General features: G+C 39.2%; 1 protein-coding gene across 2 annotated transcripts in view; it reads left to right on the plus strand.

Moving 5' to 3' along the window:
* Positions 1 to 529: 529 nt before the first annotated feature.
* The window catches only part of LOC309700802 (hydroperoxide isomerase ALOXE3-like), a 34,811-nt gene continuing 19,965 nt past the window's right edge, over positions 530 to 15,375 (plus strand). The window contains exons 1-6 of one of the 2 annotated variants that reach the window (XM_082524626.1): positions 530 to 583; positions 720 to 874; positions 1,093 to 1,297; positions 1,456 to 1,540; positions 1,683 to 1,799; positions 1,884 to 1,987. In XM_082524626.1, coding sequence (XP_082380752.1) covers positions 728 to 874; positions 1,093 to 1,297; positions 1,456 to 1,540; positions 1,683 to 1,799; positions 1,884 to 1,987 — 658 coding nt within the window. In that variant the 5' untranslated portion in view covers positions 530 to 583; positions 720 to 727. Of the gene's footprint in view, positions 584 to 719; positions 875 to 1,092; positions 1,298 to 1,455; positions 1,541 to 1,682; positions 1,800 to 1,883; positions 1,988 to 14,337; positions 14,379 to 14,490; positions 14,663 to 15,375 lie in introns of those variants that run through there. The other variant, XM_082524625.1, reaches the window with a different exon arrangement.

Here is a 15,375-nt window from a genome sequence, read left to right on the forward strand (position 1 = left end):
TGAAGGTGTTTCCTCTGCAGAAGAGCTTCTCTTGGTCTGGAACCTTACAGCTTGTTTAGGATTCTAATGTCTTTTTTGAAACTACCTCACGTGGCTAAGTCATTCACTAGGTTTTGACAGGTTTTTTTTTTTCCACAAAAAAATAAAAAGCTTATTGGGGGGGCCTAATAATTTTGTCCCCATCTGTAGTTGTTGACCTGAAAAAGAAATTTGTAGTTGCATACTCCTGCACTCTCTTACTGTATGTCTGTACCAGTATTTCCGTTGATAGAACGATTACAAAAACCTTAAAAAGCAGTCAAACAGATATCTGTAACAGAAAGTCAGTAATTTTTTTTCAGTGTGTAATTAGTTTCTAGACATAAGAAATATTCATAATCTTGTAAAATGAGGTGTAAAATGTATTGTATTGCATGTGCTGTTTTTTTTTTTTCCAGGTCCCACTGGTTGACCATGATCTCACCAGAGATGACAGTTTCATTTCAAAGGACACTCCCACAAAATTGTGCATAAATAGAGACATCAGTACTGCTACATGAGCAGAGCAGTTCATCAAAGGAACTTCTTGGTGACATTAGAAGAGGTAAGACAGATAACTTTTGAAAGGATTTCAGTCAGTGTCAGGTTTGGGATTAATTCATTGTCAAAAAAAAGAAGAAAGTCATAAAAAATATATTATTAGAATTCTTTAACCATCAGGATTTTTGTTTTACTTTCAGGGGTGAAAATGGTTGATTATGAAGTTATTGTGCTCACTGGCAGTCTGGGCTTTGCCACCACTTTTGACAATATCTACATTAAGCTGGTTGGCCTTAATGGATCGAGCAAACGCAAATGCCTGTGGAGCTCCATGCCATCTTTCTACAGTGGTGCAGTAAGTCAGAAATACCCATCTCCATGTTTAAATGTGTGTCATGCTTGCTGATCTTTGGCTAAATTAGATTAAATACTGATTTATTACATCAAATACATCAATTTTTTCCCACCATTAAAGTAAATGTTTTATAACGTTACAGCCTAGCTCCCGATTATAATATGTATGTAATCTTGATCACTTGTAAATGTTCCAAAGCTGGTGTGTCATTACTCTAGGTGTCACGTTTTACTGTGACCTGCCCAGTCTCCCTTGGAGAGCTTTTGCTGATCGAGGTAGACAAAGAACATCGGTTACTCCTCCCAGACATGTCTTGGTATGCAGCCAAGGTAGAAGTGACTTCCCCTGAAGGAGACACCTACCACTTTCCTATCTACCAATGGATCACCAACAGCGATGTTCACCGCTTCAAAGAGGGAGAAGGTTTGTGGAAACATGCTTGCCTGACATCATGCATGTAATTTACTGATAACATGAAAGATAAAAACAGAAAGATAAAGTATAAAGAATAATGACAAAATTCAAACCATACTATATTTAAAGGTAATTGCTGTAAAACAGTACACATTTCTATGTTTAAGCTCTCAGAGCCTCTCAAGAAAAAAACAGTCTTCTAGCCAAGTACAGTCGGCAGGAAGAGCTGGAGAAGCAACAGCAAGTCTATTGGTAAGAGTGCTGAGCTGTTATTTTAACATCTAATAACTAAAGCTAATAACATTATCCACCTCTGTGTTTATTCTCAGACACAGGCATTGTTTGTGAATGGGGACCACCCGCATCCTTTATGTCTTAAAACTTTTTTTTTCAGCTGGGAAAAAGAGGGAATTGCACACTGCATGAAGGCAGACAATGCCCAGTCACTGCCCTATGATATCCGCTTCTCTTTAACTAAGACTGCAGAAATGACCTACATTTCAGCCAAAGGGTGAATGCCTTAACTATCTATCTATAGATACAATGTAATTATTAAATTCATCTTAACACAAACTGTTGTATCTTTACTTTATAGACTGGGGCAAATGGGACTAATGCAAATATTGGAGTGGAAAAAGGAATTTACTCGTATGGAAGATATTAGTCTCCTGTTGCGTATCCATCAGACTAAAACATCAGGTAATGAAATGATCATTAAACTACAGGGAGTGCAGAATTATTAGGCAACTTCCTTTCCTTTGGCAAAATGGGTCAAAAGAAGGACTTGACAGGCTGGATTGTGGCTGGATTGGTAAAGGGCAGAGAGCTCCAGTCCGACTCAGACGCCAGCAAGGTGGAGGTGGAGTACTGGTTTGGGCTGGTATCATCAAAGATGAGCTTGTGGGACCTTTTCGGGTTGAGGATGGAGTCAAGCTCAACTCCCAGTCCTACTGCCAGTTTCTGGAAGACCCCTTCTTCAAGCAGTGGTACAGGAAGAAGTCTGCATCCTTCAAGAAAAACATGATTTTCATGCAGGACAATGCTCCATCACACGCGTCCAAGTACTCCACAGCGTGGCTGGTGTGAGATTATTCTGTTATCATATGTTATCTTATATCTGTAGTTAAAGTAGTTGAATTATGTTAACTGCTGTAGGTCATATAATTTCCTTTAGTTTAGATGGTGTGCTGTGTATGTAGTTTAGTTCTCATTATACTTTTGGGTTAAAAGAACATATTCATTTTGTAGTTCAATAGATAAAGTGTGCATCACTTTGTATCCTTGATCTGCTGTGAATGTCTCACACTGTTCTTGACATGTTTTACTGCTGAATCATGAAAAGAAAGGTTGTATGCAGGAGACTCTGTGTCTAGGACAGGGGAGACAGACCACATTCCATGCCCCCACCTTTACAGAGAGCAGAAAGACAGGGAGTCGAGGTCATAACTTAGGCGCCGTAGCAGAGAAAGAATGTGAATGTTTAGGTTTTTACGACTAGGTGGGGGCCACTAAAGGCTATAAGAGCTTGAGTAACCCTCCACCATTTTGAGACATGCGGTAACCCTCTGCAAGCATCTCTCCCGTCCGGACGTTCTAATGCTCTTAAGTGTTGAATTGTATGGAAATAAATGATTGTTGATTGAGCATTTATACACTGAGTATTGTCCTTCCTTCAGCCCAAAGATTAAAAGAATTGGGAGATTTCAACACTGGCAAGAAAGGGTATAAAAGAAGAAAAACTAATGACATGGCCACCTTGTTCACCTGATCTGGACCCCATTGAGAACCTGTGGTCCATCATCAAATGTGAGATTTACAAGGAGGGACAACAGTACACCTCTCTGAACAGTATCTGGGAGGCTGTGGTTGCTGCTGCACGCAATGTTGATGGAACAGATCAAAACACTGACAGAATCCATGGATGGCAGGCTTTTGAGTGTCCTTGCAAAGAAAGGTGGCTATATTGGTCGCTGATTTGTTTTTGTTTTGTTTTTGAATGTCAGAAATGTATATTTGTGAATGTGGAGATGTTATATTGGTTTCACTGGTAAAAATAAATAATTGAAATGGGTATATATTTGTTTTTTGTTAAGTTGCCTAATAATTATGCACAGTAATAGTCACCTGCACACACAGATATCCCCCTAAAATAGCTCAAACTACAAACAAACTAAAAACTACTTCCAAAAACATTCAGCTTTGATATTAATGAGTTTTTTGGGTTCATTGAGAACATGGTTGTTGTTCAATAATAAAATTATTCCTCAAAAATACAACTTGCCTAATAATTCTGCACTCCCTGTATATTTTATGTGTTGTCGGACAAAGTTGTGATATAACCTGTGGATGATGTCCCAAAGCTTGAGTCCATCATCTCTGTAGTAGAAGCTTGGTACATCTTTCAATCCACACTCTTCAATATCATCTGGGATACAGAGGGAGGTGTAGGTCACGGTGGCCAGTGATTTCTTCAGGATTTCGGCGGCACCCTTTCCACCAGAAGCTGTAAACTAGTGAATAGTCAAGGCACAATTAGAGGATACTACATGATACTTAAAAAGAAGATATATTGGACTATTTATACCTTAGCAAAAGATCCATTCTCAGAGATCAGAAGGTCCCGAGCTAAGTAATTGATCTGAAGAGTGTAGCGAGTGCAAGGTCTGAGAAGCTGACGGAAAGAGGAAAATTCATTAAGAAAAAATCTTGTTCCTTTCTTTTCGGATGATTTATACCACACACTGGGAAGGAGTTACACTTTGTGCTTGGTTTGTACTTTGTAATTATATGCAGTTATTCATGCAACCATGTTTGCTATTCATCCATTCACAAAGGCTTACCAAAACAAAATAGTTCCTCAGGCCTTCCCAGTAAATAGTTTCCCTTTACATACCAATCTCTCTCTCAATGTCAGTGGTGGGAAATAAACTTGATAAGAGGAGTAAAAACTCTAATTACAGAGTGGAAATGATTTTCACACATTTTATATACTTGATAATCATCTGTTATTATAGTTCTTTTTTTAATTAATGTGCATAGAAAGCTACAGGGAAACCAAAAACAATGTTTGAATGTGTCCCCATTTGTCCAAAGGTTTGTGGAGCCAGTACTCACCCACTACGAGATTGATGCTGATGTCCAGGAAGACCATGAACTGCAGAACTGGATCAAAGAAATTTTTGAACATGGATTCCTTTCAAATAACAATTCAGGTGATGATAATGTGAATGTTGAATATTATCATGAAATAGTTTTAATTGAATTTATGTGTTGACAGTTTATTCTTTTGTATTTATAGGAATTCCACAGAAATTCACCACTAAGAATGAGATGGTCAAGTTTGTCACCATGGTGATCTTCACTTGCTCCGCCCAGCACTCAGCTGTCAACTCTGGACAGGTGAAGCCTTTTAATTTACCTCAGTTAAAAGTGATTGTGTATTGTTCAGAGAGTGTGGTTGACCTTGTTTTTCGGTGAAAACACAACATCCAGCGCAGAATCAGCTTTCTGGAATTTCCTTATCTGGATGATTGAGCATATATCAAGCAGTGAATGGTATTTGACTTTTCCCCAGTCCCCAGTCTGCCCTCTGTCTGGCCAAAAGCTCAGCCAGTGATTCATCAAAGACAAAAGTGACGTGTGAATGTTTTTGCTACAAATTTGTCTGACTGGGATTGAAATTTAAATCGACATTTTACATCTTCATTTTCTTTGTCCTGGTGCCTATAATAGTTCAGCCATCAGGCTAGTTGACATCATGTAATGTTAGCTACCCCAAATTCACTAACTGTTCAAGCATTGGTGATATTCAGCTTTGCATCTTCATTTAACAGTCTAGCACTGCTGCACATTTTTGCAGGGTTTTTTTTCTCAAGATAGGAACTTGCCAGCTGATTTTCTGCTACCTATTTAAACCTCATAAATCAATTATAAATACTGGATTTTAAAGAACTTAACACATGGGAGAGCAGCCACATTTTATTGTATTGTTTTTTTAATGTGATGGTTTTTAATGTCACATTCTGGTGTTTCAAAGCTATACTTCACGCCTATTAATAGATATATTTATCCATTACTTTCTCAATGCAGTATGACTTTGGTGGCTGGATGCCCAATAGTCCTACCTCCTTGCAGCTTCCCCCACCAACAACAAAGGAGACAGCAACTGAGAAAACAATGTTGAACACATTTCCCAGTGTTAACACCACAGTGCATGCCATGGCCACCTTATGGCTACTCAGCAAGGAGTCATCTGACCGTGTAAGTGCTCTGCAAAGGCTTTATAAAAGACAAAGATCATCATGCATGTGTGTATTTTATGTAATGCACAATAAGAGCAAAGAAAAAAAATGCCCATAGTTGAACAAAAAGTAATTGGTTAGTTGATCTAATGTCAATCTTACCAGGTCCTACTTGGCCACTTCCCTGAGGAGCATTTCACTGATAAATTTCCTCGCAAAAAGATAATGGAATTTCAAGAAGAGCTCCAAAGGCTGAGTGCAGAGATCAAAACCAGAAACAAGGATTTGGACCTTCCATACACATACCTGGATCCAAAAGTGATTGAAAACAGTGTGTCCATTTGAATATTAGAAAGTGTGTTCTCCTTCATTTTCATATCAACAAACAGGAGGAGAGGGAGAGCGGTGATTCTTCTGGTTTGGCTTTTGTTTCACATCATAATCTAAAAACAGCTTTTAAGCTTATGAACAGGAAAACTATGTCAAGATTCGAGTTTTTGAGGAGGAGACAAACGACTGCATGGTCTCAGTAGATGTCAGAATAGTGATTTTTATTATACATATGTACATATGGGGAAGATGAGCATCACAAGCCTTTACGAGCTGATCTCCCCCGAACAGTCTCTTCACAAGGTTTTTATTGCAATGTTGACGTCAAGTCACATGATAAGTATCAGTCAGTTCTCACTCCTATGTCCTTCTATGGCTAAGAACAACAACATCTTCCAGATGTTTCCACTCCGGTTTTCTGGGAACTTAACCAATAGTGTGTTCATGAGTGTGTATTTTGTGAGTGTATGTCCAACAGGGATCATGTCCTGAGACGACCTCCCTTTCCTTAATAAGTGTGTATGTGAACGTGCGTGTTTTACATAACTCTGTATGTGCATGTTTGTGTAAGCCTGCCAGTGACTGCAGGAGGCCCAACTGGACCCTCTATCACTGCTACAGCCAACAAGGTTTTAACCACTGGTTACATTTAACACCAGGAAATTTAGATTAGACTTTGGAAGAAAACATCTAATATAGCTGGCATTGTTCTGTAAAACAATCTCTGGAGAGGTGAAACCAAGGACAAGTTGTACCAGAATTAAGAGAAGAGAAAAGTAGAGAAGAACAGAAACTGTTTATGAGAGAAAGCATACCACATGATCTGTCTAACATGATGGTGGCAGCATGGTGGAATGGGGAAATGTGGCTGCCATTGAAACTGGGCCACTAGGGCGCAGTTTATAATGTGCACATTATAAATAACAATGTCGGAGTCTGATCGGACAACGCAGACAAAGGCTGCGAAAGTTATTAGATGTTGCTTAGCAGTGCAAATGGATAATGACTCAAAACATCCTGCAAAAGTAACCCAATTTTTTTTAAGATAAAGAAAAAGCATATTCTTCAATGGTGAAATCAGTCAACTCATCTTAACCCAAAAGAGCAGCTTTTCCATGATTAAATACAAACCTGAAAGTAGAAAGACCCACAAACAGACAGCAACTCAAACGGGATCCAAAAAGGTTCTTGCAGAAAAACTGTCCTCACATTCACTATTGTGTTAATTTCTCCAGTTATTTTTGAATTGTGTCTGCAATTGAGTGACTGTGTATAAAAATGACTGTAATTCCTAAAAGTTGATGAAGAATTAACACAAAACTGCTTGAATTATAGCTGAAAATATGAACTTCAATTACATTTTAATTGTTTGATTTACATGTGGTGGTGAATGTGGTCTACAGAGGCAAAGCTCTCACTGCACCTCACAATAACACACACAGTCCTGTGGAAGAGTATAGGAGGGGAAGCAGGGACAGGACTACATACGTTATAACCACACAGATAGTATTGAAGACAGAACAGAGAGAGAGCAGGTGGACATGGAGACATGACCGGAGGAACAAAGGTAAACAAACATGGGAACAGTGATGGCAGAACAGAGACAAGACTAGGACAGACTGGACACAATATAAGAACATAATCGAAAACATAATCACTCAAGAACTCGAAATATAAATAATGAAAACTAAGAGACTCTAGAAGAAACTGAACTCAAGACTAACTAATAGAGAAAACTAATACACAACTAGAACATGAAAATCTGTCCATTCCAAGAGAACAAACTCTCCCCGCCTTCCTTAACATGGCCTTTGGTAAGTAGTGCTAATGTTTATATTCTCTTGTTCCTTTTTTTTTACTTTATATCTTTTACTTTTTGTCCAGATTTTTGTAAAGTTTGTTTATAAAAAGACTTGAGTGGTTTAGAGACTGTTTGGCCAGTTTGTCACCAACATGGGACTGAATTATACCGTGTATAAAGATCTTAGCAGTATCCACGGGGAGGCAGCCTCTGATGATGATACTTCAAACTGAAATGTGGACAGAGAATAATATACATTTTTAAAGCTCACCTTACAATTTAAGTCATCTCAATGAAAATGTCTGTTCTAACAGATTATTTTGAATTATATTCAGAAGAGTAAACCTTTAGTCTTATATCAAGAGTAAGAGAAGACTGGTCAAGCCACCTCATGAATCTTCCCATTCCTAACATTATTATGTTCTTCACTTTGTGTGTTTTTTAAGTGTATACATTACAGTATCATTCATACATTTGCACATTTTTGCCATGACACACTCATTGATGTAGAGGCTAAATAACAGAAGGTCTAAGTTTCATCTGAGCTTTCATGACACATGTAGTGCAAAGATTTGACACCAAAGAGAGGCAGAGCAATCGAGACACAACATGAGGACTGGGAGACCATGACATGTCCTGTCAGGTATAAATTCAATCTGACTGGAAACTTTAAAAAATATGTATTCATAGCTGCTAAGTTTATACTAATAGGAAAGGTTTATGAGCAGCATGAATGGTAGTAGGAAGTTCTCCTAACAGAGAAACGAAGTGCCCACTAAAACTGGGCATACACTGTGCGATTTTTGGCCCATTTTGACCAGATTTTTCAGTCATGTCTTGGCCTTAATCGTGTGTCATGCATCGTGTAGTATACATTCAATTCAAATTCAACTCAATAAAATTTTATTGATCCTGAAGTTTGACCCCAAAGGAAATTGGGTTAAGGCTGCCGACCGTTTGCCAGCGCCATCTTACCCTTCCAACCATACATACATTACACAAACATGACATGGGGAAGACAGGTCAGAGAGGTATAACAATGGAAAATGCACAACATGAGGAAAGACGAGGAGAAAAAAGAGCTCCCCCCAGACTGAGCTGCAACAGGGAGAACAGCTTAAGAACAGCAAAAAACACCTCAGCACATGAATCAGCACATCTCACAACAAAGAAGACATAAGCTTTGAAGGTCTGTGTCAGTGTACGTGCGTATGTGTGACTGTGTGTGTGTGTTCAATGTTCAGCTGGGAGAAAGTGTCCCTTCACTCAATTAGGCAAAAGTCAACAATCTTCAGCCGACGAGGGGGGCCTTGAATGAGAACGGAGAAAGTCACAACGCAGTCTTGTTATCTAAGGAGAATTTGTTATTCCCGTCAGCTTTTGCCTTGAGCATCCAGCTGGCGCCAGAGGGGCCTCATGAGATGAAGATCGTAGTTGTTTTGGTTAGTGCGAACAAAGTGCTTCCAATTTTACAGTTGGTCTAATGTCCGTCACTGGTCACCAGGTCTCTCAATTCCTGTTGTTCTTCTTCAGTATCTTATCCATATTGCAGAGCCATGAGCTTCTCCAAGATCTTGTCGATATTGCGTTTAATAAACACAGTCCGAGTACTTACAGCCCTGCCCATCGTCTATCGTGTCGGGCAGCCTTGTGGGATTTTGAGAAGAGAGAACATGGGGTAACAAAACACCTCACAACCGGCTCCCGGTCATCAATTGTATAGTCGCAAGAAAATCAAAGTGGTTGTCCCTCGTGAGGGTGTCAACGTGGCCTCTCACACTGCGCACGCACAAACTCAGAAATGAATGTGAAAAAGATGGAGTAGCATGGCAGTGCAGGGTGTGATCTGGACACAAGTGATGGATGCCCAACTTGTAGAACTTTGGCAAGCTCATCTCAGGCTTTTCAATGTGGCCTCAAAATTATCACGACTACAACAACTGTGAAAAGAGTTGGATGGACATAAGATAAGATAAGATAACCTGTATTAGTCCTACACGTCGGAAATTTGTTTTGTTACAGCAGTGGATGAAGTTACATGGAAAATTAGAAAAAAAGAAAAACACTGGAATAAGATATCAATAGATACTGTACACAACTGTACACAATAGAATAGCATAAAATTAAATAAAATACTATATACAATTGAATAAAATAGAATACAATTGCTGCTCGGTTGCAGTTGCCTGGTCAATGTTTTTCGTTAGAGTAAGAGACAGATTTTGTGTTATAAGTTTCATGTTATGGACGCACAGCGTGAGCACTCAGGTAGCATCACAGCATCGGGCCGTGTAGTGTGAGACCCTGCATCGTAACATATGAACTTCTAGCCCCTGTGATTCAGTGACACAGTTTGAGCAGGATTTAAACAACACGACTGAAAAAATCTCACAGTACAGTGGGATGCAAAAGTTTGGGCAACCTTGTTAATAGTCATTATTTTCCTGTATAAATTGTTGGTTGTTACAATATAAAAAGGTCAGTTAAATATATCATATAGGAGACACACACAGTGATATTTGAGAAGTGGAATGAAGTTTATTGGATTTACAGAAAGTGTTCAATAATTGTTTAAACAAAAAACAAAATTGTTTAAACTTTTGCATCCCACTGTATATGCCCAGCTTAAGGAAACTACAGCAGTCTATAACAAAATCTTGTTCTTTCCACAACGCTGGATGAATGACGATTTCCTCATAACTTCTCTGGTTTAAAGATAACTTCCTGTTGGAATAAACAATAACTTATTCGTTGCTTGTTTGGAGTACAGTACATTTGCTAAATTTCCTTGTTTCTTTTTGTTTTGTTGTTTATTGTTTCCTCTTTTCCTCTTCATAGTTTAATGGGGTTTCACCTGCTTCTTGTTAGTTCCTTGTGTAATCATTCACATGTCGGTTGTTATTGCAGTGTATTGCCAGTGTAATGAATTGTATTAACTAACATATCAGAAAAAGCTTAAACTATTAACATTTTTTCGTAATTCTGCATTAATAATTCTCATTAATAATTCTCATTAATAAAGTTACTGACTCCAAAGATCAAACAGGACATACAATAAGACAAACTGACATTTTTTTTTATTATTATTTATGTCACGATCCTGGGTCTTATGACCCAGTGTTTTGAGTTTTAGTTCATTTTGATGTTTTAGTTTATGTAAGCCCTTCAGGTTCCTAAGTTCATTTGTTATCATGCTTAAGTGTTTCTAGTTCTTATTATTTCCCCCTCGTGTTTCCAACTATGGTAAATCTCCCCTGCTCTTCATGTGTTTCATGTCTGTGTCTTACATTGTGAAGTTTGGGTTGTCATGTCTACGTCTCATTATGTTTCCTGTTTTATTTTGAAAGAGGTCCTGTGTTCCTGCATTTTGTTTTACTCTTCCCCTGTGGCGTTGTTATGTTCATGTTGATCTACTGTGCCTTTCTGTTCCATGTTTCAGATCCCTATGTTCTGTCTCCCCCAGTCTGTTAAGTCCACATGTCTTGAGTTCCGTCAGTGTGTTCCCTGTTTTACTTTCACAGTCTGTTCTATGTTAATGTTTCTAGTTTTGCTTCCCTTGCCTCGTCCTGCCTAATTACTCTCAGCTGTGCTCTCCTCCTGTGGCTCATTCCCCCTCATTATCCCTCAGTGTATTTAAGCCCCATGTTTCTCTTTGTCAGTGTTGCGTCCTCCATCATAGCTGTGTGATTTTTCCCTGTGGCTCCTTGTGCTTTAGTTTTCCCAGTTTAGTTTATTTTGTATTGTTTTTCGTGTCCCACTCCACGCCAGCAATAAAGCTGTGTTTTTTGAGTTTACCTTTTGTCTCTGTGAGTTTGCGTTTGGGTCCTACTTTTGCCTGCACACAGCCATATTGTGACAATTTAGTTCACAATTTAATTTATATACTAGCAAAAACTGGTTGTAGCACTGACAGGGACCCTTTGTGAAATCACCAAAATGTTATCTGTACTGTATATAAACCGAATCACGGGAAGAAAAACAACCCCCTTTGTCTTTTTTTTGCTAAAGAACAATTGATGAAGAAGCTGAATACTGCTGAGAAACCACCAAGTCAAAGTCCCGACCTTTCAGTGGAATTTTGCAGCAGCTGAAGTACACTCAACAAAAATATAAACGCAACACCTTTGTTACTGCTCCCATTCCCCATGGGATGGACGTAGAGACCTAAAATTCATTCCAGATACACAATATAACCATCCCTCCCAAACAGTGGTCACAAATCAGTCCAAATGTGTGGTAGTGGGCACATCTGCTCTATTGAGATAATCCATCCCACCTCACAGGTGTGCCACATCAGGATGCTGATCTGACATCATGAGTAGTGCACAGGTGTACCTCAGACTGCCCACAACAAAAGGCCACCCTGGAATGTGCAGTTTTGTCTCACAGCAAAATGCCACAGATGCCACAAGCAATGAGGGAGCGTGCAATTGGCATGCTGACAGCAGGAATGTCAACCAGATCTGTCGCCCGTGCATTGAATGTTCATTTCTCAACCATAAGCCGTCTCCACAGGCGTTTCAGAGAATATGGCAGCAAATCCAACCGGCCTCACAACCGCAGACCTCGTGTAACCACACCAGCCCAGGACCTCCACATCCAGCAGGTTCACCTCCAAGATCGTCTGAGACCAGCCTCCCAGACAGCTGCTGGAACAATTGGTTTGCACAACCAAACAATTTCTGCATAAACTGTCAGAAACCGTCTCAGGGACGCTCAACTGCATGCCCGTCGTCCTCATTGGGGTCTTGACCTGACTCCAGCTCGTCACCGTAACAGACTTGTGTGGGCAAATGCTCACATTCGATGGCGTCTGGCACGTTGGAGAGGTGTGCGCTTCACGGATGAATCATGGTTCACATTGTTCAGGGCAGATGGCAGCTGAGAATGTCCCAGTTCTTGCATGGCCAGCATACTCACCGGACATGTCACCCATTGAGCATGTTTGGGATGTGCTTGACCGGCGTATACGACAGCGTGCACCAGTTCCCACGAATATCCAACAACCTCGCACAGCCATTGAAGTGGAGTGGACCAACATTCCACAGGCCACAATTGACAATCTGATAGACTCCATGCGACGATGTGTTGCACTGCATGAGGCAAATGGTGGTCACACCAGATACTGACCGGTTCTGGGTCCCCAGACCCCCAATAGCACAAAAAACTGCACATTCCAGGGTGGCCTTTTGTTGTGGGCAGTCTGAGGTACACCTGTGCACTACTCATGATGTCAGATCAGCATCCTGATGTGGCACACCTGTGAGGTGGGATGGATTATCTCAATATAGCAGATGTGCCCACTACCACACATTTGGACTGATTTGTGACCACTGTTTGGGAGGGATGGTTATATTGTGTATCTGGAATGAATTTTAGGTCTCTACGTCCATCCCATGGGGAATGGGAGCAGTAACAAAGGTGTTGCATTTATATTTTTGTTGAGTGTAAGAAGTTCCTCCAACATATACAGGGGTATACACTGGCTGATCATAGTTTGGATTAATGTAATTGTTGCTGCTTCTCGGCAGACAGGAGACATGATCTGTTTGGCTGGAGATCTGCTACAGAAATGAAATATACACTGTAATTTTAATAGGTTATCCTACCAAATTCCTTTTATTCATTCATCCATTCCTCAATTGATTAAAACCTCCAGGAACAAACATTTTGGCCTCAATGTTGAACTGAGAAACTTTTGAACACTGAATGAATGACAGTTTCCTCATAACATCTCTCCCTGTTATCTTCTATCGTATCTTTTCCTTGTTCCTCCTTTATCGTTTTTGTAGTTTAACTTATTCATACTGCCCCGTGTAATAGTCTAGTGTTCTGAAAGGTAGTTGCCATCATAACCTGGTCCTGTAAAGCCTAAACCATGAAGTCATGATGAGAAAATTGATTTTTTTTTAAACTTGAACTTTCTGAAAAACTCATCTCTAGAATAAGATTTTTTTAATTAAAATAAAATCTTCATTCCCTTAGAAAAAAAAAATCAATGATATGAGTAAAATTGAAAGTGAAATTAGACCTGTAATTCAAGTGCAAGGCCTTAATCTGTTTATTAAAATCTGATCTTTCACAACAGGTTTAAGGAAGTGTATGATTACTAGCACTGAGGCAGACAATAGATTGAAAGGTGTTTTGTTGATCCAACTGGCTGAGCAGGAAAACAATTTCATGTTTCATTGCTCATCTTTTGAACGAAAACAATACAGTGTTAATACCTACTGAAAAGCATTGCTTTTATTTATTATTTTTTACTTTTATTTATTTTTCTATTTGCAATAAAAGCATTAAAATGCAACTGCACTGATTCTGATTTCCAATGAGATCCTGCTCAGTTTGTTTCTGGTAACCTGCAGCTGATGCTCAGTCACACCTGTATTGAAATATGACCTTGACCAAAATCTTTACCAGCAAACACAATGAAACACTTCAAAATGCAGTGCAGATTGATTTTGTGTATATTCTTGGTGTAGCTAATTAATGTCACCCACAAAGCATCAATGGATTAGGACTTATTCTGTGCAGAGACACAGAACGGCAGAGATTTAAAATGAACGAATGAAATGAAACATTGAAAAGGTTGAACATTGTTGACAGATGCACCTTAGAGGACACTCCCACAAGTTCTGCATAAAAAGAGAAATCGGTTTTGAGTTGTTAGATGAACAGGGAAGATCTTCAGAGTAAGATCTTGGCGTCATTAGCAGAGGTAAGATAGATAACACTGACAGTTTCTGCACTGAAACTGATCGTAGATAGAGGACACATTTGAAATTACTTCTCATAATATCTTTTGGTTAATATAATTTTGTTCCCATCAGGATTTTTCTTCTTTCAAGAGTGAAAATGGGCGATTATGAGGTGATCATTTTCACTGGCAATGTCTCCAATGCCTCCACTTTTAACAAGATCTACATTAAGCTAGTCGGCACAGATGGAGAGAGTGAACGCACACACCTGTGGAGCTGTGTGCCATCTTTCTACAGGGGAGCAGTAAGTATGATACTCAGTTACTTTTTTTATATATATAAACTCAATTCACAATAACAGTCACCTCCAGGTAGTCTCTATTTTAAGGTAAAGAGCATACGACATTAGAGAAAGCCACAACAAACAGATAATCTGCTATGAGCAATATAAAGGCAGTAGGAAATCAACTCCCTTATAGAAGTTAAAAGTCTTCCAGAAGAAGCAAGTTCAGGGAGAGGCAGCCATCTGGAAGTAAGTTATTACTTGGAAGTAAGGTCAAAGAAAAGAGAGCATAGGGAGAGTGGATGGAACACAAACTGTGGGAGACAAGACAAAACCTGAGAGAGCTTAATAAATAGTGGTTTGATTACAGCCACCTTAACAGTCTGTCGTACATAAACTCAACTACAGTTAGTCACATTCTGGAGTTTTTAATCAATTTGGCCATGTTATTCGAAACAAGGCTGTACTTTCCACAGTGGGAAGGGTGGTATCCTTCCTAATCAGATAAAATATTCTCCACAGGAAAATGGATGTTTAAATTTGTGCCATGGTTATATGAGATTACATCGTGATTTATAGCATTAAATACTCTGAAACTGAAATGTACATTTTAATTTTGCCTGTATAGTAACTGCACTGTGATTACTAGGAGGTAAAGACGTATGATAAAATACAATTGTCAGTTTAATACATGCTGACCTATTGTACATTTTTCAAAGGTATTCAAAGGTATA

The sequence above is a fragment of the Aulonocara stuartgranti genome, assembly GCF_965226115.1.
Source record: "Aulonocara stuartgranti genome assembly, chromosome: 23".
NCBI lineage: Eukaryota > Metazoa > Chordata > Actinopteri > Cichliformes > Cichlidae > Aulonocara > Aulonocara stuartgranti.